Source organism: Polypterus senegalus, chromosome 6 (genome assembly GCF_016835505.1).
Source record: "Polypterus senegalus isolate Bchr_013 chromosome 6, ASM1683550v1, whole genome shotgun sequence".
NCBI lineage: Eukaryota > Metazoa > Chordata > Cladistia > Polypteriformes > Polypteridae > Polypterus > Polypterus senegalus.
Genome location: NC_053159.1, coordinates 1670691 through 1694813, shown reverse-complemented (window position 1 = coordinate 1694813; position 24123 = coordinate 1670691). Strand labels below are relative to the sequence as shown.

Genomic DNA, 24123 nt, shown 5'->3' with positions numbered 1-24123 from the left:
AAAAACTGCATTTTGTGTTTACTTGTGTTATATTTGACTAATGGTTAAATGTGTTTGATGATCAGAAACATTTTGTGTGACAAACATGCAAAAGAATAAGAAATCAGGAAGGGGGCAAATAGTTTTTCACACCACTGTATATATATATATATATATATATATATATATATATATATATATATATATATATAGACAGCAACACTCATCACTCACAACAGTGACAAAACAATTTACATTGACAATCATATTATGTTATTTTCAAAATGTTTCCTTTTCTTTTTCATTAATTCTTTAACACACTACTTCTCCGCTGCGAAAGCGCGGGTATTTTACTAGTAATAATAATATAATGTGCTAAAAGCATGTCATCTGAGGTTCTGACACAAAACTGATTAAAAGGTCCTCCTAGAAATCATTTCCTCTTCCGAATTGCAGTTTCAACTCGGCTGCAATGGCTAAGAAAAGAAAAGCTGATAAAGAGGCAAGACAATTCAAGAGAGACGGCAGACCGAATCCAGAGAGTTACCTGCGTGTCTCGTTTGTAAAGATAGTTGTTTGTAGATTGTAGATTGCGACCTGCGTTTGGGTATTTAAAGTGTTACTTTTGGCCCTCACTAAAACTGAGTTTAACACCCCTGTTCCAGGCTGTTGCAGGATGCATGGCACCCTTGAATTGCAGTAATGCACAGGACTTGGTGTTGATTAGTTCCATATGCTAAACTTCATTAACACATTTAATGAATCCTGTGACTGCTTTTACAAAAATAAAAATGCCACCTTGCTCTGTGCTTAGTATTTTTTTCTTTGTATAAAATATGCTGTTGTGGCAATGCCAAATTCAATAAAAAAAAAAAAACTAATTTGTTTAATTAATAAAAGAAAGATAAAGAAGTCTGTCCAGTGCTGTTTTAAAATCTATCATTTCATTAAACTTGCTGATCTCCACTAGATCTGTTCTAGTTAAATGGTTTAGAAAATTAAAGCCGTTAAAATCCTATATCACTAATAGATTAGATTGCTGTCAGTTTGGATCACAGCTCACCTCTAAAAAGAATGAATTGTTGGCCGCGTTTTAATGTATGTTAATTTTCTGGAATGCTATACTGTGTACTCCTGATTGAGTTGTGTTTTACTTCTAATGCTGTGATGTTTGTCTTGATATAATCTATAAAGAAAAAAAATGAATCAAGAAACGCATTTCTTTTTGAAGGATGTAAAGGTCATACTGCAGCTGCAGTTAATGAGAACTGAGCAAAAACGATGAGCAGTAAATGGTTAAAAGCTCATGTTTTGTAGGCTGGCATTTTGTTCATCAATTGTTAACTTGTTTTTGAAGAATTGTTGTTTTGTTAACCATTGGTATTGAAGGTGGGAACTGGGAATATAAATTGGATGAGCTGATCAATTTTGGGGCATTAGTTGTCACTTTCTTCAAGTGTGGTTCGTTCAGCTTTTTTAAAATGCACAGAATGCTGTCCATATTGAACTGAAAGAATGTTATCTATCAGAGTGAATGCACTCAGCGTTCGATGTTTAATAATCGTAGCACTTCTGCAGATATCAGAGGAGCTCTTTATTAGTGCAGGACGTGAGGTGGCTTGTGCGCCTTCTCCTTAGCGTTATGGTCTGGTTTCTTATTGTTTTGCTGTGAAAGTCTTCATGAAAGACACTTTAGCCTACAAAGGTCATTTTGTATCAGTGGACAGGTTAATAATGGAAATGCTTAAATTGTTATCCTTGTTTTCCATGTACACCCCCAATACTAATTTCTGAAATCCACGTTAAACGTCCGGATTACCTCAGCAAAGGCCAGAAGCCTGTGTCCTTCAACTTCTACCAGGTTACAGTACACCACCTGCTCACAAATCACTACCTTTGAAAGGATTTGGAGCAAATATACCTAGCAGGGACTGGCCTACCTTCAGAAGGCTTTCAAGAAATACTCTGTGGCCTGAAGAGCTTGTTCTGCTCCTACCAGGTGACCTGTGTCCTTCAGCTCCCACATTGCTGCCTCTAAAAGAGTTTAACCTAAACAAGCATGCGCTCGCTGTATTAACATTCCTCACTTGGAGTAGAGCTGCTGATGTCAGCAAACAAGGCAGTTTCAGTGAGATAATAGCCAAAGATACTCTCCATTTTAAACACATGCTTATTTACAGAGAAACCAGGCCTATCAAATACTAGAAGATATAAAACAGAAGAAAACATACAGCCTGAGTGATTCAGATCAATGTCCGTACCACAGACTTGGGCTCAGTAAAAGCAGGAGAGAAGTCCGTGCAAATTGAGAGTCCTTTTTTCTCAATATAGCTAAGGTGTTTGTTAAAAGTTCTAGTTACTGTGCAGGTTTTTTTATCTCCTAATACTGGGGATGCATTTTCATTTTGTAGGTGGCACCATACTTTGATCCTCTGACAGCCTCATGTTCTCAAGTGTTTCTCTCTCATATACCAAAAACTGTTTCATCTCCTGTCAAAATCTGTGTGTCATCAAGTACTCTCACTTGGTAGCGGATTATACAAGATTTAGTTCGATCAGCCTAAATTGGACAACTGATACTTTCCTATGGTCGGGCTACTTGTCAGTTAAGTTACTTTTAACTAACTGTGAGAAAAGTGTTAGTCAGAAGTCCCAATCCCCTATTTCACGTCTACTTATAAGCATACAGTGAACCTTCGTTTATCGCGGTTAATCCGTTCCAGACTCTACCGTGATAAATGAATTTTCGCGAAGTAGGATTCTTTATTTATAAATCAAATATTTTCGCAGTTAGAGTATAGAAAACCTGTTTACGACCTTCTAAATACGTTTTTTAACATTATTAGAGCCCTCTAGACATGAAACAACACCCTTTAGTCACCATTACACTCATATTACTCAATATATTAGACAAAATAAGAGAAAATAAGACATATTAGACGTTACAAATATCATATTACTTGGCGCACTCGCCTTTTAAGGCGACCGATTTTTATCTTCAATTATTGTGCGCTCCATGTGTACATCAGGCATGTAAGTGTAGAGAATGAGAACATCAAAGTGTCCGTTCATAACATCTTTTTTTTTTATCCCCTCAAGTGCCTGTCCAAAGTCGTACAATGTCAGCCCGAATCTGTACTGCTAAAGACGGAGTTTCATGCACTAAATAAGCTATAGATGAGAAATAGCGAGCACCATCTCCCCTGATATTTACTACGCGGTGAGGCATTTGTACTCCATCAACATTAATTATTTCCAGAGACATAATTTTTTCTATTTTTCCAGTGCATCGCGCACAAAAGCAAGGGAACGATGAGAGCACCAGAACTCTGCTCACATCGCGTCGCTTCTGCACCTCAAGCCGCAAGTAGTAAGTCTGTAATAAGCGGAATACCACTACGCTTTGCACTCATGGGACGGAAGGACAATCCCGAACGCTTTTCTATAGTAGATTATTGTACTGTACATTTAATTGCACACAACCACTAACCTATGAAGGCACGACCTCAGTAGGAGAGTCTTCAGAGGTGGTGCAGTATCTTCAGCAGGTGCCTAGGAGTAGGCAGTGGGTGTCTGGGTGCGCGGCTGAAGAACATCTTGATAGGCAGTTGCTGGCGCTGTCTTTTCACATGCGTGAGGAGGCTTTTGTAGGGTATTGCCATCTTTAATCATATACAAGAGTTTCACCTTCTTCTGGATAGTAAGCATCTTCCTCCGGCGCTTAGTTTTATTCTCAGAAGGCTTAGAAAAAGCAGCACGTTTAGGAGCCATCGTAGGGCTTAGATAAAAATTCTCAGAAAGCGCATGCGTAAGTCGCGAAAAGTCGAAGCGTGATATAGCGAGGGATCACTGTATACACACTGGTTAGTTTATAAGAGCTTAAACTTTTTATTTGCATATCTTTCCACTCCAGTATCCTGTCTCTTGACAAACATCCTATTTGTCATTGGTCATGTGGCCTGCTTGTTAGCTATAAGTTAACTGCGTCCGTCCTCTGTTCCTATTACACATTTATCTTATCTAAATAATTTAAAAACAACAAACTTTAACAAACTGTAAAGGGAACCAATTTTAATCCCTGTTATACTTCTTTACATTTTTTCTTGTTTTGTTTGAGGTTCTGCTATTTATCTTTCTTTATATTTTTGCTCTGGAGAATACTTTTTTTTTTTAAGTTAGTTATAAAATTTAATGATGCCAATTTGTGCCGTAGTTGTCAAAGCATTGCCACGACGATGTTACCGGAAGTGTGTGGTGCCCAGTGAGAGTTTGCAGATAAAACTAAAACCTTTAGCAAGTCGTTTGCTGTGTTATTCTGGATCTCTTGATTACTGACTTGGTGCTTTGTCGTCTCGACTGTGAGTTTGCTCTTGGAATCCAACGTTAGGTGAAAGATGGGGCTGATTACCGGTATCAAACTTAGCTTTGGCAATTTTAATTCTTCCTTATTTGATCATTCTCAATTTCCCATGCCTTCCTTTTGTCATATTAAGAAGTTGTTTTCCCCCACTAAGGATTTTTTTTATTGTGATTTCATTTTAATATTGCCCTGTATTGTCAAAGTCTGTTTTGACTCACATCTTGTTTTATTTATTTTTTGTACTGCTGTGTGAAGCTGTCACATGACCACAATTGCCCCGACTCGTCTCTAACCCTTTGGTACAGTCTCATGGCTTTGACCCTTACCTGCTTTGATGACATTTTTTTTTTTGTGCTAACCATCTCCTGGTGTATTTATTCTCACAATAATCTTTGGAATACGTCCTTCATTTTTCCATAGCACTTAGGGCTGCCATTTAATTTTAAGCTGGAGTGAGCAGTATCAGTTGATGAGGTTAAACTTGATCTGTTGAGTTAATGTTAAAATAAGAAGTTCCCTTCATGTGACAGAATCTTCTTCACATTAGCTGCATTCATTTTGATTCATATTGTAGTGCTTGAAAAACAATTCTTTTATAAATCTTTTGCCTTGGCAGAATGTGCTTGAGTCAGAGATTAAGTATTTGTGTAACATTTGCTCCTCACATTATTCATACAAGACAAATTAGAAATGGCAGTTACTGCAATGTGAGCACTGAAAGCTGAACCTCTAAAGGTAAGTTGGGTGTTTTTGAGATCACTTACTTTTACCACAACTATAGAGTTCATTCATTTGCTCCGGAAACTGTTAATGGAAGTTGTGTTTATATATTACAAAGTAAAAAGTAAATACTGAGGAGATTATACATGTGGCCTGTGATGCACCAGATAAAAAGTGAAGCAAAAGTCTTGTGTCTAACTGAATACATCAAGAAAGTTCCTGTGTGGCAATTCACATCTTCCGATTGCACACGTATTGAAAGCGTGTGTGTCCTTATAGTTTTAAAAGTATGTTTTACTTCTGAGTTAGTCGTAATTAGTCTCCCTTACACTGGCTGAAGTTGGCATCCTCAGAAATATCCAGCTCTATCTTGTACATGTTACAGTCTAGTGCCATAGCCACTAGGGGGCACACTGCATGCATATCATTTTGTTTCCTTTGGGCTATTGAGTAGTCGGGTATGTTCAGTGACTTTAATGCATGTGCTCGTTAAATCTTTCTTGGGAATGTGTAACCATTTCTGCTTGCTGTTGATTCTCCCCACAGAATTTGGCTTTGTGTCCTTGCTGTTTGCTGCTGTGGTGGCTTATTTCCCATCTCGACCTCCATTACCACCTAGCATAGCAGCTGCCAGCCAGAGGCTCAGCTATAGAAGCAGTATCTGTCGACTCCTCAGGTATGCTTTCTGTTGTATTATGCCAGTAATAAAGTTATTTATATTAGCATTTTCAATCATAAACCTTTAATAGAATAAGTGAAGTCGCTGTACATGTTTATTAAGCACAGCATATGAGTGATGAGCTACACAATTCTCTTGTGTAGCCGGGATTTTGTTGAAGATGACCCAAGTTTGGCCAGATTTCTACATCAACATCAGAAGAAAATGTTACAACCACCATGGCTTGAATTCGTTGCACACTTCATTTGAACAGTTTTTGGCTGAGCCTAAGAGTGTATAACAGGCATTATTAGTACACAGGCAACCAAAAGAAAGCGATCCTTTTAGCAGTAAACTTCTACTCTGTCCCTCAGCCTGGGTCAAACATAAGGTGTTTGTTGACTTAGAATTGTAACACTTGGGGTACTAATCATGAAAGAGACCCTCCAGGAGGCGCTCACTTGGAGCACTTCTAGGCACAGGCTCATTCTACCACGGCGTTCTAAGAAGCGCCTCTGGGGGTCTTTTCTGCCCACTGCTCTCAGGCAGTTTAATGTTTCCACCCAATCTACTTGTCAAGTTTATTCTTATTTATTGATTGACTGTGTTATTTGTCTTGAGTCTGTATTCTTGTGTTTTATGTTTCTGCTGCTGTATCCATTTGAATTTCCCATTGGGATTAATAAAACGTATCTAATCTAATCATCTTTAGCTGGAATTATACAAGAAGGGCAGGAGATAAGGAGGGAGATTTTGTGGGGCAAGCAAGAAAATTTAAGAAGTCGTAATGGAAGAAACCTGTGTGATCTCGTGATCTCCTGCCAGACAAGAATCATTCACTGGAGGAGACGTTAATAACATGAGTTATGTGGTGGTGACTGCTGTACTGGTTAAAGGATAACTTTAGTGTTTTTCAAATTGAAGTTATTTCTTCACAATCATGGCATGTATTAGTTTGCCACATGAAATTGTGCTCCAAAGTGAAGCATATTTTATCAGTTTAAAAAAATAATAAGAAGAATAAATTACCTGCGTTTTATAGTGAAGCTGATGGATACCGGGGTCCCACCGTGAAGAAAAGCCTTAATACCTGTGAATACTCCCATTTGTCAAGCCAATAATATTACTGAATATTGATCTGCTTGTTGAGATTGCACATATATTGCAAAACAGCATATCCATGTCGTTTTAAGTAGGAAAAAAAATGCAAAAAGCAAGCCACTGTTATGAGATTCAGCCATTTTAAAAGGAGACCAACTGTGTTCTTTACTTCACCACTCGTCTTCCACTGTGCCACCTCCTGTCCCCATGTCATGGGTTTGCCTCAGAAAGTCTTTACCGAGCATTTTTATTCACATTGAATGTTGATCTCCAGATGTAAATTGCTGTCTCTGTTCTGAGGATAACTAGACAATAATAACTTGAAAAAGGCACATTTACGATTGCTTGTATTGCATCTCTATATGAAAGCTTACTTTGTTATTTCACAAAGCTCCTGCCTGCTGCTTCCTGAATGGTAATGTAACCGTGTGCTTCAGTGACAGAGAATACTGAGCACATTGGTAGCATGCAATGAAGTGACAAGAGCTTAAAAGACCCTTCCATCCATCTTCCTAACCTGCTTATGCAGGGCAGGGTTACTGAACATCAGGAGCCCATCCCAACAAGCATTGGGTGCTAGGCAGGAATATCTGGAAAACCTGGATAGTAGATAGATAGATAGATAGATAGATACTTTAGGGGAAATTCACATACTCCAGCAGCAGCTGATAAAGAACAATATTAAATTAAAGAGTGGTGTTCACTTGTAAGTGGTTTGAGTCGCACCATTTAACAAAGTCCTTGATTAGGTTCTTATACTCCTCCTCCTGCCCACTCCTGATGCAGCCCACCATAGCAGTGTTGTCAATGAACTTTTGCACGTGGCAGGACTCTGAGTTGTATTGGAAGTCTGATGTATGTTGGCTGAACAGGACTGGAGAAAGTGCAGTCACCTGCGGCGCTCCTGTGCTGCTGACCACAATGTCAGACCTGCAGTTCCCGAGACGCACATACTGAGGTAATAATGTTCTGACAATAATAATACCATCATCATCTTAATTATTGTCCTCAATATCTTCCATTTACATGCATAATTAATGGATCTTCATCCATTAATCTGTTCATATATTTTTCTGCACTATACATACAATAATAATAAAAATTCATCCATCTTTGTAGCCTGCTTATCCAGAGCTGGGTCGCAGGGCAGGTTGGAGAATATACAACACAGAGCAGAGCAATAGCCAGACAGAACACCACTCCATCATAGGTAAACACTCAACACACGCGCGCACACACACACTACAGCCTCTTTAGCCATGCCAACTCACCGAAGTCTAATCAGGGTGAAGTTTAGCTCAGTACAGGTGTTCACTGAGACAGGTTTTCACTCAAAATGTGCTGCTCAATTCTTTCATTACCATATTCTCATTAAGACCAACTCATCATGTATTATACATATAATTATATATAAAGAATTATTATTTTGTTTATCCCTTTTCTTACCAAAGTGAGCGGAGAGCCACTTCACCCACCACCAATGTGTAGCACCCACCTGGATGATGTGACGTGAGCCATTTCTGCACCAGTATGCTCGCCTCACATTAGCTTTTAGGTGCTGTAGTGGGGAGACAGAGAGCCAGTTAAAGACCGGGGATGATTAGGGGTGCAGAATGACTTGACCATGTAGGGTAATTCAGCCTGGACATCGGGATACGCCCTGCTCTTTACGAAGGATGCCAAGGGATCTTTTACAACTACAGAGTGTAGGGACCTCAGTTTTACATCTGATCTGAGGGATGGCTCCATTTTAATAGCACACTGTCGCCATCACTGCACTGAAGCCTTGAGATCCACATTTGGACCACATGGTAGGTGCCTCCTGCTTGTCTCACCAACTTCTCTTCCATCAGCAACCCAAGCTCTTCCCAGATGGTCTCCTATCCAAGTACTGGCCGGGCCTGAATATGCTTAGCTTCAGGTGGATAACCTGTCCTGAAGCACATGTGGGATGGCTGCTGCTTATAAAATTTGATAGTTGGTTTGTGGGGCTTCAGTTTGCTCTATCACACACTTTTTTTTTAAATCATAAATGCTCATGACACAACGTGAGTTGTCCTAACTCCACCCATGATGGCTGCTGCAAGCAGAAATGCAAACAAGAAACTTATCCTAACTTTGTAAAAAATCAGAGCAATGCATCTTTTCCAGTTTACTTTTGTTGTCACAAGTATGTTTCAGAAATGCAGAATGCATATTTTCTTAAATCAAAACTTTTGCTACTTCAGAATAAACATATTCGGTAAGTTTTAAGGCTTTTCCTCACAATGGGACTTATTAGCTCCATTATAAAACACAAGAGTTGGCTAATTATTTTTTTTATTGCTAAAATATGCTTCACTTTAGAACACGATTTCATGTGGCAAATTAATATATACCATGAATTTTAAAAAATAACTTCAACCATAGTTACAGCAGTGTCTGCCATTATGTTCATTTTCTCTCCCATTTACTCAAAGATGTGTGTGTGTTGGGTTCGATGGCAGGATTGTGCATGTATGTGGCCTTTTTTATGGTCAGGCATTTGGTTGTGTTTTGAAGGCCTTTGAATTTCTGATTTAACTTTAATTCTGTAATTAATGGACAGAGAGCACACTCATATACTCCTGAATTAGTATCTTATAAATGATGACATGCCAGTGTTTTTAGGTTGTGGGCAGCACAATTGTAAGCACTGCCACCTTACAGTTTCAGAAACCAGGCCTCCAGTCTCAGCCCAGCTTGTGTTTGTGGATATTGTGCTTTTACGCTGTGCTGATGTGGCCTTGTCTCCAGTTATTTCAGTTTTCTTCCTGAAACTCAGAGATGTGTACGTTGGTTTAAGCGGTGACTGTAGATTAGCCTTATGAGTGAGTGATTGTGCCATCTGTATTGGACCAGCACCACATCTAGAGAAGGTTTCTGCTTTGCAACTCTTAACAGGATTAAGTAAATGCATGGACAGGTGTTTATTATTTAAGAGCTGGTTTCGAAATTCTGGGTTATTTTTTATGTATACTAACAGTAGTAATGATTAATGGACAGTTGCTTTCATATCTGTCAGCCATCTGGTGTATTATTGCTACCACAATCTGACAGCATGTTGCATTTTATGGGGTTTCAAAATAAGCATAATTTTGGATTCTGGCACCTGTTTCCTTAGAAAAGGCTGCATATGCATGAATGTGAAGCACTAATGTAGTGCTAATAACTTCTGTGCTGTAAATCTCACCTCTGATGTAGCCGCTGTTTCTATTAAGTCAGCAAAAACCAACAGCACTGCTGTTATTAGCATATGTTACCGATAGGCTCAGCCGTAGCCGGTCCACAGGAGCAACATCAAGGCAATGAGCAGAACGTTGATTTACAATTCCGACCCATCAGTAGGATTTCTGACTTTCAGCATCACTTAATTTACTGTAACAAGAACAATTTATTAGCTTTTCTGTGATTACGTAAAATGCAGGAACTGCTGAGAAGTCTGAGATTATAAACCTGTCTCAATAGATTCATTTATCCGTAATCTACACTGCGAGAGGCAGGTAGGTGGTGAGGCGTAGTGGATATGGCACTGGACTCTGAACCATACGGTGGGACACTTGGAGATCCTGAGCAAGTCTTTTAACTCATCTATCTGCAAATGAAAAAAAAAAATGGTAAGGGTAGTACAAAGTGCTTGTACCTGCCAAATTGCCTTGGCATGGTGTCTGATATAGGATGACGCTATATTAAATAAAAAGGACATCTGTATCGTTGTATTTTTCTGTTAAAAGTGGAGAAGTGGGTCTGAAGAAGAAAATTTTAAAATGATACTACACTGGTCCATATATTAACTCAGCAATTGATTATGCTGAACCAAGCAGTGGTACAAATATTGAAGCAATCAAGCTGTCGTTTCTTGAACTTAGAAGGTTTTATTTAGTTATCTATTTGCTTATTTTTATAGTATATATTTACAGTGCCTTAGCACTGCCCAGAATCAGCTAACAGTTTAGGAACAGGCTGTAAATGAATAACGTAGAGGCTTTTACTATAAAGAAATAAATACCAAGAGAACAAAGGCCCTAACAATGCCGTACAGTCCACTTGCCATTTAGTGTGTTGTTATTTCCACTGAGTTCAGCACCATGTAAACGGCTCACTTTCAGTAACACATGTCAACACCTGGTCACTGTTGAGACAAGGAGACAGGAACATGACATAAAGGATTATGAGGCCTCCAAAAAGACAAGCCAAGGAAAACAAATCCAATACCCAGTAGCAAAATTCACAAAAACAGAAAATCCAGTAATACGCAGAATAACATTTGACCTCACAAACTTCAGTTCCAGTCTGCGGGCCTGACTCTGTGCCTCAAATAAATATGCAGTGAGTGGTCCTCAATGTGATTGACATGTTGCCTGCCAACCCCAGCTGTAAGGTACAAACACTGTTGCCCGGTGAAGCCCAACAGACAGATGCTCCGACACAGGTTTAAAAGCACTAAGAAGACTTTTTAATCTTTTCCTCAAAATAGTGCCTTCAAAGCACCACATCTACAACAAACAATGAATCAATACAATAATTATCTCCTCCACTCCTCCCAGCAAGCTCTGTCATACTCCCTCCCAACTCCAGCTCACTTGCTGGTTTCCCATCAGACCTTTGTATAGTCTTTGACCCGGAAGTGCCTCTGTTCTTCTGTCCACGTGACTTGCTAGCACTTCCGGGTCAGATGGAGAATTAGCTTTTCTCCAGCCCTGAAGTACTTTGGGGCTTTGCCCACGTGACTTATGAGTACTTCTGAGCTATACGGGAAACAGAAATCCCCATGTCTCCCTGCAGCGTCTCCTGGAGGCGCCGACAGTACCTTGCAGGGCTGTGAAGCCGAACTCCATATCCCATGGTGCCCTGCAGGAATCCGGGGCACCGCTATGCTGCAGGGAAATCGCCATCTAGTGCCCTGGATGTGTCGGCCGGGTTGAGCTGCTGGCCGTCCATCACAACACACATAACAGATAACTAATAAAATATTAATATTCAAAACATAACAAACACACAAGGGTGAAATGCATTGCCAATTACAAAATTATGTTTAACAAAAACAAGAATATGAAATTATAGAAAATTTTACTTCAGCCAGGGAACCCTGGCTAAACCACAACACAAAGAGCCCAAAACATCACTGAGCCTCCTCCATACAGTAGCCATGTTGTGTACCAAAACCTCTCGTTTTCTCGTCTGTCCAAAGGACAGGTTTTCCCATAAGGACTGTTGCTTGTCAATATACATTTTGGCAAATTCCTGCTGGCCTATTTTTTGTCTTTGTCTTAGAAGCAGGTACTTTCAGGGTGGTCTACCATGGAGCCCAGCAACATATGGTGTGCCTTGAAACGTTTGCCCCTGAGTTTAACAGTCCACTTGGATCTCTTTTGAAGTTTTTCTCAGTCCTTTCGTCTCCATTCAAGTAACCTTTCTCTTCAACCTTCAGTCAATTTTCCTCTTGCAACCTGTCTGGGGATGTTGGCTACAGTCAAGTACGCCATAAACTTATTATTTATAATATTGGCAACAGTAATCAGGGGAACATCAAGCTCTTTGGAGGTGGCCTTATAGCCCACAAGTTGTTAAAGTAGACACCAAAGTGAATGGGATGACGAGGATTAGAGTCACTTAACAAGCATGGGATCGTAACCAGAAGACTAGCAGGGAGATAGTCAAACTCAAAATGTTACTCAAAAACCATAATTAAGAAAACTAAGACCAAAGTCAGTAACCAAGGGGGTCATTAGAAGAGGCTAACGAAAGATGCACAGTTTTTAATCAGAGTCTGTCAAACTCAGATAATTAACTTTATATTATTGAACTGATGACCCAATTCTTGTAACTTTCAATGGCAACCACAGATGCGAAGTGCCTAGTCATGACAGAACATGGTGACAGCCAGGAGTAAATAAAAATAATAATATACCTATACAAAAAAGAAATAAAAATAAAAATATGGGTCATGAAGGAATTGTGACACCCTTTGACTGCAGTTGGCTGTTTTTCTTTCTCTCTTACTTCCTCAGATGACCCTCTGCTTTCACTTCTCTTTCCCCTGTTTAGTGCGAGTTCTTTTCTCCATTTCAGCTGGATAAATGACGATATATGTTATATTCATTTAAAGAAATTGGTATGCTTCACGTGTCTCAACATGCAAGGATTATTTAGACCTTGTAAGGAGCCCAGGCCATCATGAATGTCTTCATAGATTAAGCAAGAATAAAGTCGTTTCACAGCTTTTGTGTTTTGTTCCACAGCATACCTTAGAAATACATCTGTGAATGATCTTTTAATTGTACATGAAGAATGTTGCATTATTTGAGTAAAATGCAAGGTTACCAATATTTTTAGCCATGTCAGTATATTTGAGTACCGTTTGTGTGAATTGCTTACACTGCTGTTGAAGTAACGGCTGATTTGTCTTGTGCTTTTTGTCTTACTTAATGATTTTCTGTACCAAAAAAAGCTTATCAGTTGAAGGGTGGTAAGTCATGCATTAAGAACAAAGCAATCCAGGCTTGAAAACACACGCATCCCTTTGGCTGATAATCCAGTTGTGCTGTTTGTACACGTCTTTGTTATGTTATGATATAAATTAGAGCCTTCACTCTTTACAGTGAATCACTGCAGTTTCAAATTATGTGGTACACTTACTCCCACATATAAACTAATACTGAACCAACTCCTCATTGGAGTGTGTCAGTATTAAATAACGCACTACCATCTTTAAAGACAATTAAAAAGGACCAGAAAAATAATTCTTAACAATATGCCGACGTGCACACCATTAGTCTACAGTCGAGTGTGCTAACGTTAATAGTGGACATAGGTGAAGACAAAGGATTGAAGTGATGATGAAGAATGATCGTTGCTGCCACCCAGGGCTTTGCTTTTAACGTCATTTTCAGAGAAGGAGTGCAATGTCTTTATTATCTGAAAAAGAATTGCAGCAACACTGCATTATAGGAGGCAGCAATTTAAGGAGTTTAAAGAATGAGGAATTAAATGGAATCTCACCAGCTCAGCTAGTGTCTCAGCCCCTTAGTCACATCTTGTAGCAAACGCATTTCATTCTAGGCGGCTGCCTCTTTATATTTTTTGGAACATTTGTGTTTTGGGCACTCAGTAGTCTGTCAGATATTATCAAAAATACAAATGTTTAAAAGATTATGTGGAAGTGGAGGGTCTACTAGGAACGTAAGAAGCTTTTAATGTGTGCAGTTTTAAAGACCCATTTGTGTTTTCTAATGTACCCTCATTAGGGCAAGTCCCTCACACGGCAAGCGGCACTCATTAAACGCAGAATACACTCATCTGGGAGAAGCTAGCAAGGTGTAGAGGAAAGCCTACATGCAAATTCCTTCACTTTCACACATTTTGTGATGTTGCAGCCTTGTGCTAAAATCGTTTGAATTCATTTTTCCTGTCATCAAGCAAAACTCAGTACCCCAGAATGACAATGTGATAACAGGACTTCAGGGTTTTTTGCAAATTAATTAAAAATAAAAAAATGAAAAAAATTAAATATCACACTGATTCAAGTATTCAGGCCCTTTACTTAGAACTTCATTAAAACCCTTTTGGCTGCCATTCCAGCCCTGGGTCTTCATGTTCATGATGGAACAACAACAACAACATTTATTTATATAGCACATTTTCATACAAAAAAATGTAGCTTAAAGTGCTTTACAAAATGAAGAATAGAAAAATAAAAGACACAGTAAGACAATAAAATAAGTCAACATTAATTAACATAGAATAAGTAAGGTCCGATGGCAAGGGTGGACAGAAAAAAAAAACTCCAGACGGCTGGAGAAAAAAAATAAAATCTGCAGGGATTCCAGACCATGAGACCGCCCAGTCACCTCTGGGCAAGCTTCACACACCTTCATTTGGAGATGTTCTGCCATTCTTCTCTGTTGGTTCTTTCAGGTTCTGTCAGATGGATGGAGACCATCCATGGATGGCTTTTCTCAGGTCACTCCAGAGTTGTTTGATTGGGTTCAAGTCCAGGCTCTTGCTTGACCACTCACAGATATTCATGGATTTGACCCTAAGCCAATCCTGCGTTGTCTTTGCTTTGTGAACCTTAGGCTCAGTCTGAGGTTCAGGGCACTCTTGGCAGGTTTTCATTAAAAAGATCTCCAGACGTTGTTCTGTTCACCTTTCCCTCAACACTGTCTAGTCACCCAGTCCCTGCTGCCATTACCATGCTTCTCTACTGGAATGGTATTGTGTAGGTGATGGACAATCCAACCTTTGGTCTTCTTCATCAGAGCAGAGAGTCTTGTTTCTCATACTCTAAGAACCCTTTAGGTACCTTTTTGCAAACTACAAGTGGGTTTTAGTGCGTCTTCCATCTACTCTGCCATAAAGCCCAAAGTAGTAGAGTGTTACAGTGTTGTCCTTCTGGAAGTGGGTTTTTGGCTACTTGTCTTACCAAGGCCATTTTCCCCTAGTTGCTCAGTTTACTAGGGCAGTTGGCTCTAGGAAGAACTGTGGTTGTTCCAAACTTCTTTTATTTAAGGAATTATGGAGCCACTGTGCTCATGGGAACCACCAATGCTGCAGACATTCTATTGTAGCCTTCTGCAGATGTGTGCTTCAACACAGTCCTGTCTCTTAGCGCTGCAGACAAGTCCTTTGACCTGTGGGACCTTCTGCAGACAGGTGTGTGCCTTTACTGTCACGTCCAATCAACTGAATTAATTAACAGTGGACCTCCAAACAAGATAAAGAAAAATCTCAGTGATGATCAGTAGATTGGAAATGGCACAGCAACGAGTCTGAATAATTGTGTCAATGTGATATTTCAGTTTTTTATTTTTAATAAAATTTGGTTTTGTTATTCTGCTGTATTCAGTGTTACTTGCAGAGAGGGAAAAATAATTGAAATTATTAGGCTGCAACCTAACAAAATGTCGTAAAAGTAAGGGGTCCAAATATTCTCTGAAGATGCTGTGTCTGTCCATGGATTACCTGCCCACATTGTGATGACAACCTGAAATTGTTTCTGAGATTTTAGCCTATACTATTTCTAACCTGTAATAAGCACAACAATTAATTTCCAAGGTATTCTTTTTGTCATATTATCACTATACCGTTTTCATGACAATCTGTAATTATGGGCAAGGAGACTAGTGAGATGACCGCTTAAATAGCACTAACAATGTCACATCAATTCTGTGGGGGTGTGGCCTGACAAAAGGGACCCACATCTTAACAACCACAGCCCAAAATGGTGGCATCGACAGAAAAAACAAAATGGTGTTGCAGGAGTTCCAAAACGTAATACTAAACTCAAATAACTCTAAACATAAGTTATTCATGAAAATTGAAGATACCATTCCCATACATAAAAAAATTAGAACAGAAGAAAGAAAAATGTGTTCAGCTCAAACCATTAAAGAAAGAAAAGCGAACCCAACAATTCCTATCTGCACTCGTCGTCTCCTACCAGTTAACCGTTACCTTGAGCTTCAGTTTTTGGAGGTTACCTCGGATGCCAAGGGCTTCTCGTTTCAGAATGAATCTTCAGTGCGGTACAAACTCGAAGTCCATGCCTTATGCTTTGCTTTTGCCAGCTTCTCCAGGAGCCACTCACTAAAGTCTGACAGATTGGTTTGGCAGGATGTTCCTCACATAAAGCCGTGCTACCTCTGCTTTAGTGTGTTATCGTCACACTGGTACTTTGTACACTTTTCTGGCCCAGGGTTTCTGGGGTTCCAGGTTACTGTAGGGCTCACTCACCCACATTGAAATACCAGTTTAGAGTCGCCATTCAGCTTTGCTGTAAGGAACGCCCATACAAATACTGAGGGAATGGCCAACTCACAGACAGTGGCCTGCCTGGCCAGGATTTAAACTCAGGTCTGGGGCTCTGTGAGGCACAGGTGCTGACCACTAAGCAGTGTGCAGACTTCACCATTGCAAATATGAATATTGAAATTAGCCATCTTTTCTTAACATCTCATATCCTAAGTGTAAGCGCTTGTAGTTTTTAATTAACCTCCAAGTGCTGCAAGGCAGGCAAGAGAAATCTCTCAACCCTTTCAATTGTGAGCCAGTTTTTCAAATTAAAATAAAAAAATGAAGGCGGTAAATTATGATGCATATTCCTAATTTTAAATGTAAAGTATACCACAGGGCTGGGGGCATTTAGTGATTGATGTGGAATGTGTCCAAATTGAAATTTAACGCACACAATTGAAAACGCTGGAAAACTACAAAGGTAAAAATCGCCAAACCTTGAAACACTTGAAGAAACTGCAGCTGGAGCCCTGAGGTGCCATGGGGTGAAGGGACTTCAGATCTTGCCAGTGGAACGTAATGAGCCTCTAGTGTTTTAATTAAGAGTTAGCTTTTTGGGATAGAAGCGGTTTTACAGATGGCACATGCCCATCAAATCCTATCAACCTGGAAGACTTGGTAATTTGAGGGGTAGGCCAGTGATTATGTGTGGATTAGTGGCATCCGATATGTAAATCTGAATGTGGCGTTGGGACTGTGGGTCAGTGACTGAAGGTCACCTGCTCCAATGAATTCAGTTTTCTGTTGCATCATGTGGACAGCAGGGTCCGTGTGCATTGTTTAACTGGGGAGGGGATGGCACCAGGATGCACTACAGGAAGACGACAAGCTGGTAGAAGTGTGATGCTTTGGCAGTATTCTGCTGGGAAACCCTGGGTGTGGACCCTTACATGGACTTTAATTTGACCTAAACATCATTGCTGACCAGGTACAGCCATTCATGGCAACAGTATCCCCCAATGGAAGGCGTTGCATTAGCACCCTGCCACACTGCACAGATTTCTTGGTAATGGTTTGAGGAACGTGATGAAGAGTTCAAGGTGTTGCCCCGACTTCCAAATTCCCCAGGCCTCAATCCAGTTGAGCATCTGTCATTTACCCTAAAAGGAGAAGGGCAACTGGCACTACTCTACCAACTAGTGGGTGGAAAGCATTTTATTAACAAGTAAACAAATTAGCTTCAACATGAGAATGAACGCATTTAACCAAGCGTTGTACAGTAGCTCTGCAGGTGCAATGGCAGCAAAGCTGTGCTTTAAAGAAGCAATAAATGATTATTTTTGTGATCATTTTCATACACAATGGGAGTATTACAAGTTGTAATTATTTATTACAGCTTTTCAAAGAAAGGAGATCATTTTCAGATTTTTGGAAGTAGCCTAATTTCCTTTATGGATTCTCCACACCACATCCTCATGCGCTGCGGTGTCTCTGCCTTAGTGTGGCTTTAATCCGACTCCAGTAGACGGAGACTTCAGTCAGCTTAAAAGCATCACATGTGAGGCGCAATTACATTGTTTGAGTTCATTATCGGTCCCTGGGGGCAACAGAGCTGCTGCTTTGAATAAACTGCTGGTATTTATGTTTCATTAAGGCCTCATTTTACATCTGGAGTGACAGATTGTCATTTCAGGTCTGTCTGTCTGTCTACCTGCAAGCCGTTGGAGTCTGAGATAAAAGGAATACAGACAACTTTGTATAAAAGGCACACCCATTGTTGTGTGAAAAAGTAAGTGCACCCCATGACATGGTTTTTTAACACATGTGAAGATTCGATCTTCATTTAAACAAACCCTATCTGTGATGTGACTAAAAAAAGCACTAAAAGTTTGACTTTGTAATAATTTATTCAATGAAAAATGAACAAATGTTCCATTTTAGTCTGTGAAAAAAGTAAATCCACTCTTGGCTGTAATAGTTGGTTGTCTTGTCTTCAGGCAAGGGTTTGTCATGTTTGACGTTTCTTTTGTTCGTTTTTGAATCTTTGATTTATGTTGTTTATGTGCCTTAGTTTGTTTATGTTATGTCCCATGTGTTTTGTGGGTGGTCCACCAAAAGGTGAGGTCACCTGCCAGTCACCTCCGCCCTGTCAATCCTGAGGGTCTCCCACAGCCCATGGTGGTTCACTGTGAATGCACTCTGGAGTGCTGATGTTACTTGTGCCTCTTTCTGTGCTTTTTGTGAATTTCTGGATTTTTGACCAGTATGCTCAGTTTTTGACTTTGCCTAAGATTTCTGTTTTGGGACTTGTTCGCTTTGGATTGCGCTTCCTCGCAGCTGCTTTTTCCTTAGTGCGTGCTGTGGAGCTTCAATGTATTTACAGAGCTTATTTTGTGAAATAAACCTTTTTATTTTATTAAGATTCAGTGCTTGCCTTTATTATTTGCTGGAGATTTGATGGTGACATCCCCCTTTAGTGTGCGTTATTGGAAATGTTTTTGGAAGTTATTGGGACAAATGTGCTTTGGGACTCTCAAGTTCATGTTACTGTTATTGCCCCCTCAAGTCACCATTTCCATTTGTCTAGTAGTCGTTGACATTGTCAGGCAAAACGTTTTTCCCACTCCTTCGTGCAGCTGTGGAATGTTTGAGGCGCGTCTTGTTTGCTCAGCCCATTTCTTATCCCCACTGCAGCATCTTGATGGGATTCAGATCTGTGCTTTGACTTGGCCATTCCAGAAACCTCCACTTCTTTCTTTGGTTTCATCCATTCCTTGGTGGATTTACTGGTATGTTTTAGGGTCCTTGTCATGTTGCAAAGTCCACTTTGGGTTGAGCTTCAGTCTTTTGACAGATGGCCTCACATTATCGTTAAGCAACCTCAGGTACAACGATGAATTCATGGTGGACATTTTGATGGTGAGCTGCCCAGGCCCTGCTACAGCAAAGCAGCCCCAAACCAGAACATCAAATGCATGTCTTCTAGTACTGGGGCGAAATAAAACTCTTCTCTTTGCCTCCTCTGTCAAGAGCACATTGTTCCAGAAGTCACTGCCTCCCCTTAGGTATTCATGGGCAAGCAGTAGACTTGCTCTTTCTGCTGCACGTCTGACACAACTCCTGTGTAGATCTCTTTTGCGCTGCTTCTTTCTGATCGTCGACTCATGCAGTTTAACATCAATAGTGAGAAGAGCTGACTGGAGGTCCCAGGATGAAATTCTTACAGCAACTTGTGCTGCTCTCAGGCTGAACTTGGTGGGGCAGCTTGGCATAGACAAGTTGGCAGCTGTTTGAAATCTTCTTTTTAAAGGCCTCAGAGAGCTCTCTCAATCTGGACATGGTGATAAGACACGTTTGAGGTTTAAGTAAGAACACTGGATTAGACATGAGACTCTCACGATCCATCCATCCATTATCCAACCTGCTATATTCCAACCACAGGGGTCTGCTGGGGCAAATCCCAGCCAACACCGCCAGGTGGCAAGGCAGGAAACAAACCCCGGGCAGGGTGCCATCCCACCGGAGGGCACACACACACACACACACTAGGGACAATTTAGGATCACCAATGCACCTGACCTGCATCTCTTTGGACTGTGGGAGGAAACCCACACAGACACGGGGAGAACATGCAAACTCCACGCAGGGAGGACCTGGGAAGCGAACCCGGGTCTCCTAACTGTGAGGCAGCAGCGCTACCCACTGCGCCACCGTGCCGCCTGGCTCTCACAATGAAGATTCTTATTATTTGCAACTGATTGGAATCTGAGGTATTTGAGGTTGTCGTATATGGAAGGGTTAACTTACTTTTTCTGATTGCAAAATATGCATTTATGTTTATTTAAATTATATGTTTGAACTTCATAATGTAAATGTGTTTATTATATTATATCCTTTTTATTTAAAGACACTGTTTAAATAAAGATCAAACCTTGATACGTCCTCATATGTTAAAAAAGTAAAAAGACCTTCCATGAAGAGATCCATTAACAGCATGTCATGAGCTTCTGGTCACCACTCATGTTTATCCCCATAGATGTTGATCTCCAATTGAAGTAAAAGCCAAACAGATCATCATTAAACTGACGTCAGGACGGCCTTATCAATATCCTAAGCGCTTTCTGCAGGTGACTCTGCCTTATTTACTGTAACTGTAAACCTGGAAGCTGCACCGAGTTTATTCATCTGGGATTAGGGCAGCAAGTGCTGCATCAGAATGAAAAGTAAAGTGGAGCCTTAAGAGAGCATTTGCTGAAGTGTGTTGGACTTACAGAAGGTAGCCCACTCGCTGATTTTCGTATTCTTGTTGACAAAGGCCTTCTTTTTATTTATTTGAGTATTTGTGTAAATTCACAACAAGATGTAGAAGGCATATGCAAATGTAATCAGTGCTTATTCTTGAAACATCAAGCTTTGTAACGATGCATGCTAAACACAGGGAGTTGGTTTTCACTTCAGTATTTTAGCCACTTTCATCTAAATGGCTGCATGCGTCTTTTCACTTTTGTCTAAACAATTCTCTTTCTGTTAAATTATTAATATGTGACTAAGTATGTTGCTCATGTCATGCTTTCCTTCCATCACTATAAGGCAGTTCTTCTGAATGGAGCTCACTGTATACAGCGCAGTCGTCAAAGCAGATTTAGCATTGTGTGGCCAGGGTCACAAAATAAAAGAATAAACTTCATTGATGGCCTGGAGAAATGGCCCGACAACCTTGTTAGGGTTATTGGGAGGTTAAAAACGTTGTCTTACAGGTAGATAATGAAAGGCAGTATAACACAGACAGCCAGACAAATATTTATTTTTCCCAACAAAAAATGTAGCATTTTATTTTCATTCTAAAATATGGTGTAAACCCACCTAGAGGGGTAGAAGTCATGAATGCCCCTATTTAACCAGTGCTTGCTTCACAATGCCTCAGAGACGTTACACTGCTGCCAAATAAAGAAACATGACTGGTCAGGTTTGTTGGTCTTCATCATCTCCTAGTGATAAACTGCCGGCCAATCTTTGAAGTCCTTCTGTCTGTGTCTCTCAATCCTCCTCCTCCACTATGGCCTCCTCACACCTCCTTCACAAGTGAAACTTCATCCCAGCTCGCCTCCCATCTCTAGACTTTCTCTTTTTACACAGATTGACGGCCAAGAGACCACCACCTAGACCTTATCCTAAACAATCCTGACAGTACAAGACTGCTTCCTGGTGACATTGTGATTTGTTGTGGAGGGGTGTTAGGGTGACCCTGTTCTCGCTTTTGGACTCTTTGCTACATAGACCTGAACAGAGTTTTCCGAGCCCCCTCTATAGCCCTTATATTAACACTAAACAACATGTTAAAGCAAATCAAAACTAGCAGCAGAACAGCTTTGATTTGAACTTTGATTCTTTTATTACAGATGAACATTCTCAGAATTAAACATGTGCCCAAAACAGAGGCAAAATAATGAGGTTGACAAAAGAATACCATTACACCCCGGATAGACAGACAGCGGCTCATCTTGGTAGGAGACCAGACAGCCAGGTGGCTCGTTGTCTCAGTAAGCTGATTAGTCTTTAGTCCAGTGTGGTCTTTGCATGGATGGAATGATAGAGAGACAGAGACACCTGGCTTTTTCCATTAGCCTCAGTTTATCCCAGTCTTGTGCTTCGTTGATTACCTTTTGGGCCAATGGGACATGTAGTGTAAGGCCAACTCTCATCTCATGTTCAGACATCTCATTGACCAATCCTGTTTAGGCTTCACTTCTGTCCTTGAAACTTCTACCAGCTCTACACTGTAGCCTGGGCACTGGGGCAGACTTGTTCATGTCTTTGCACATTTAGTTTACTGGTTCTGATCTCGTACTCTCTAAGTAGAACACACATGTTTTTTTCTTAAGATCTATTAACGGGTAACAAGATTTTAACATATCTGACCTGGTATGTGCTGAGGAGGATAGACAACAAGAAGTTTTTCTAAAACTATGTTGATGTCATTAAGTTTTTGCTTTAGTACAGACATTAGTCTTCACTTTAGCCTTTTTGTCCATGCTGCCCCTACGTTTTAAGCCTTGAAAACGTAGACTTTTGAAAATGCCCTCTAGAGCTGCATGTTTCTGAAAATATAGGGTGGTCCAGATCTAATTATGCAATTGTCATTATGCTATAACTCATTAAGTTTATTATATAGAAAATCACCCAAAAAATCCCGGACCATCGAGAAGTGCAAACTGACAACATGAAGAATCGTCTTCACGCCCAACTGGAATCATCCCCGCATAAAGTCATCCAGACGATCTGGACCACCCTGTACTGGCACAACATTGCAGTGTTGAAGGGTTTTTAAAACGCAGACTGTAATTGCACGCTCATTGGTTTTATGCTTATTACATAGCCCTTCCCTGATTGGATCCTACTCATTATAGCGTCTCATTCCCTGATTGGTCGTTCTTCATGAAAGATCACCACAATCGAACAGAGTGGACATAGAGGAGTTGCTTTCCACTGTGCTTGTTGTGTCGCTAACATGTATGCATTTAAGTACAGACTGAATTATGCATACATGTGGAAAAGGCAAATAATTTAAAGTTTGCTACAGCTTTGCAATAAATCCCATGACCAGCTGTGTTTCTGTCTCTTCAAGGGTTTTCCTACCAAAGCATGCATGCCCAGTGTAGGCAAGCAGCCCCATCATCTGCGTTATCTGTTCTTTTACTGTGGGTGGAGATACTTTTGTTAACCAAAGTGAACATTCTAATGTGAACTGAGATCATTTTTATTTAGAAAATGGCGTTTTTAACTAAAAACCTAGTAGTGTGGACTTACGCTGAGTACATACTTTATCATCTTACTGTAATACCAAGAAATTGTTTAAACGTCACCGGGGATACCCCATTTGAAGGGACAGCAAGGGCTGTTTGCTTTTAAGTTTGTTAGTTTTACTGTGTCCACAGTGAGCCACAGTGACTTTAAGGACCTTCACAGCTCAACGTGATGCTGTTTTGGAGAATCTTAATGAACAGCACGGACAAACCTGTGGGGCTGAATGGCTTATTCCTGTAACAATTGTTCTGATGTCTAATATTATATTGACTTAGTGTCCTTGCTTTCCACACTACCTTCTTGAGAAGTTCTCTTCTCAGCAATTCAGCTTTTTTTCTTATCGATGACCCATATTTGATTGTCACCCAACCCCATATGGCCTTTTTCTATGGTAGTGAATTCTGGTGATTCTTTAGTTCAAGCTTTTTGCACATTGACTAAATTGTTAATTAGCAGTTGCATTCTAACCACAGTATTATGGAGGAATATTTCAGACAAAAAATACTTGTGTTGTGAAGTGTGATAATAAATAAGTAACAACATTTGTGTATAAGCATAAATAATTGAATCTTTTACAAAACCTGTGCTTTTTGTTGATTATTTCTTCATGCATTTATGACACTGCATGCAACATGATACACACTTTGAAGTGAAAACTGTCATAATCGCCCATCAGCACATAAGGGCTTAGTGATTGGTTTAGTAATTCTGAAAGACCCGGCCCTAGGAGTGATGAGCCACACGATTC

General features: G+C 40.2%; 1 protein-coding gene across 1 annotated transcript in view; it reads left to right on the top strand.

Annotated features, from left to right (window-relative positions):
- The window catches only part of slc49a4 (solute carrier family 49 member 4), a 123870-nt gene that overhangs the window by 53012 nt on the left and 46735 nt on the right, over window positions 1-24123 (top strand). The window contains exon 4 of the mRNA XM_039755228.1: window positions 5606-5735. Within this exon, the coding sequence (XP_039611162.1) occupies window positions 5606-5735 (130 nt within the window). The remainder of the gene's footprint in view (window positions 1-5605; window positions 5736-24123) is intronic.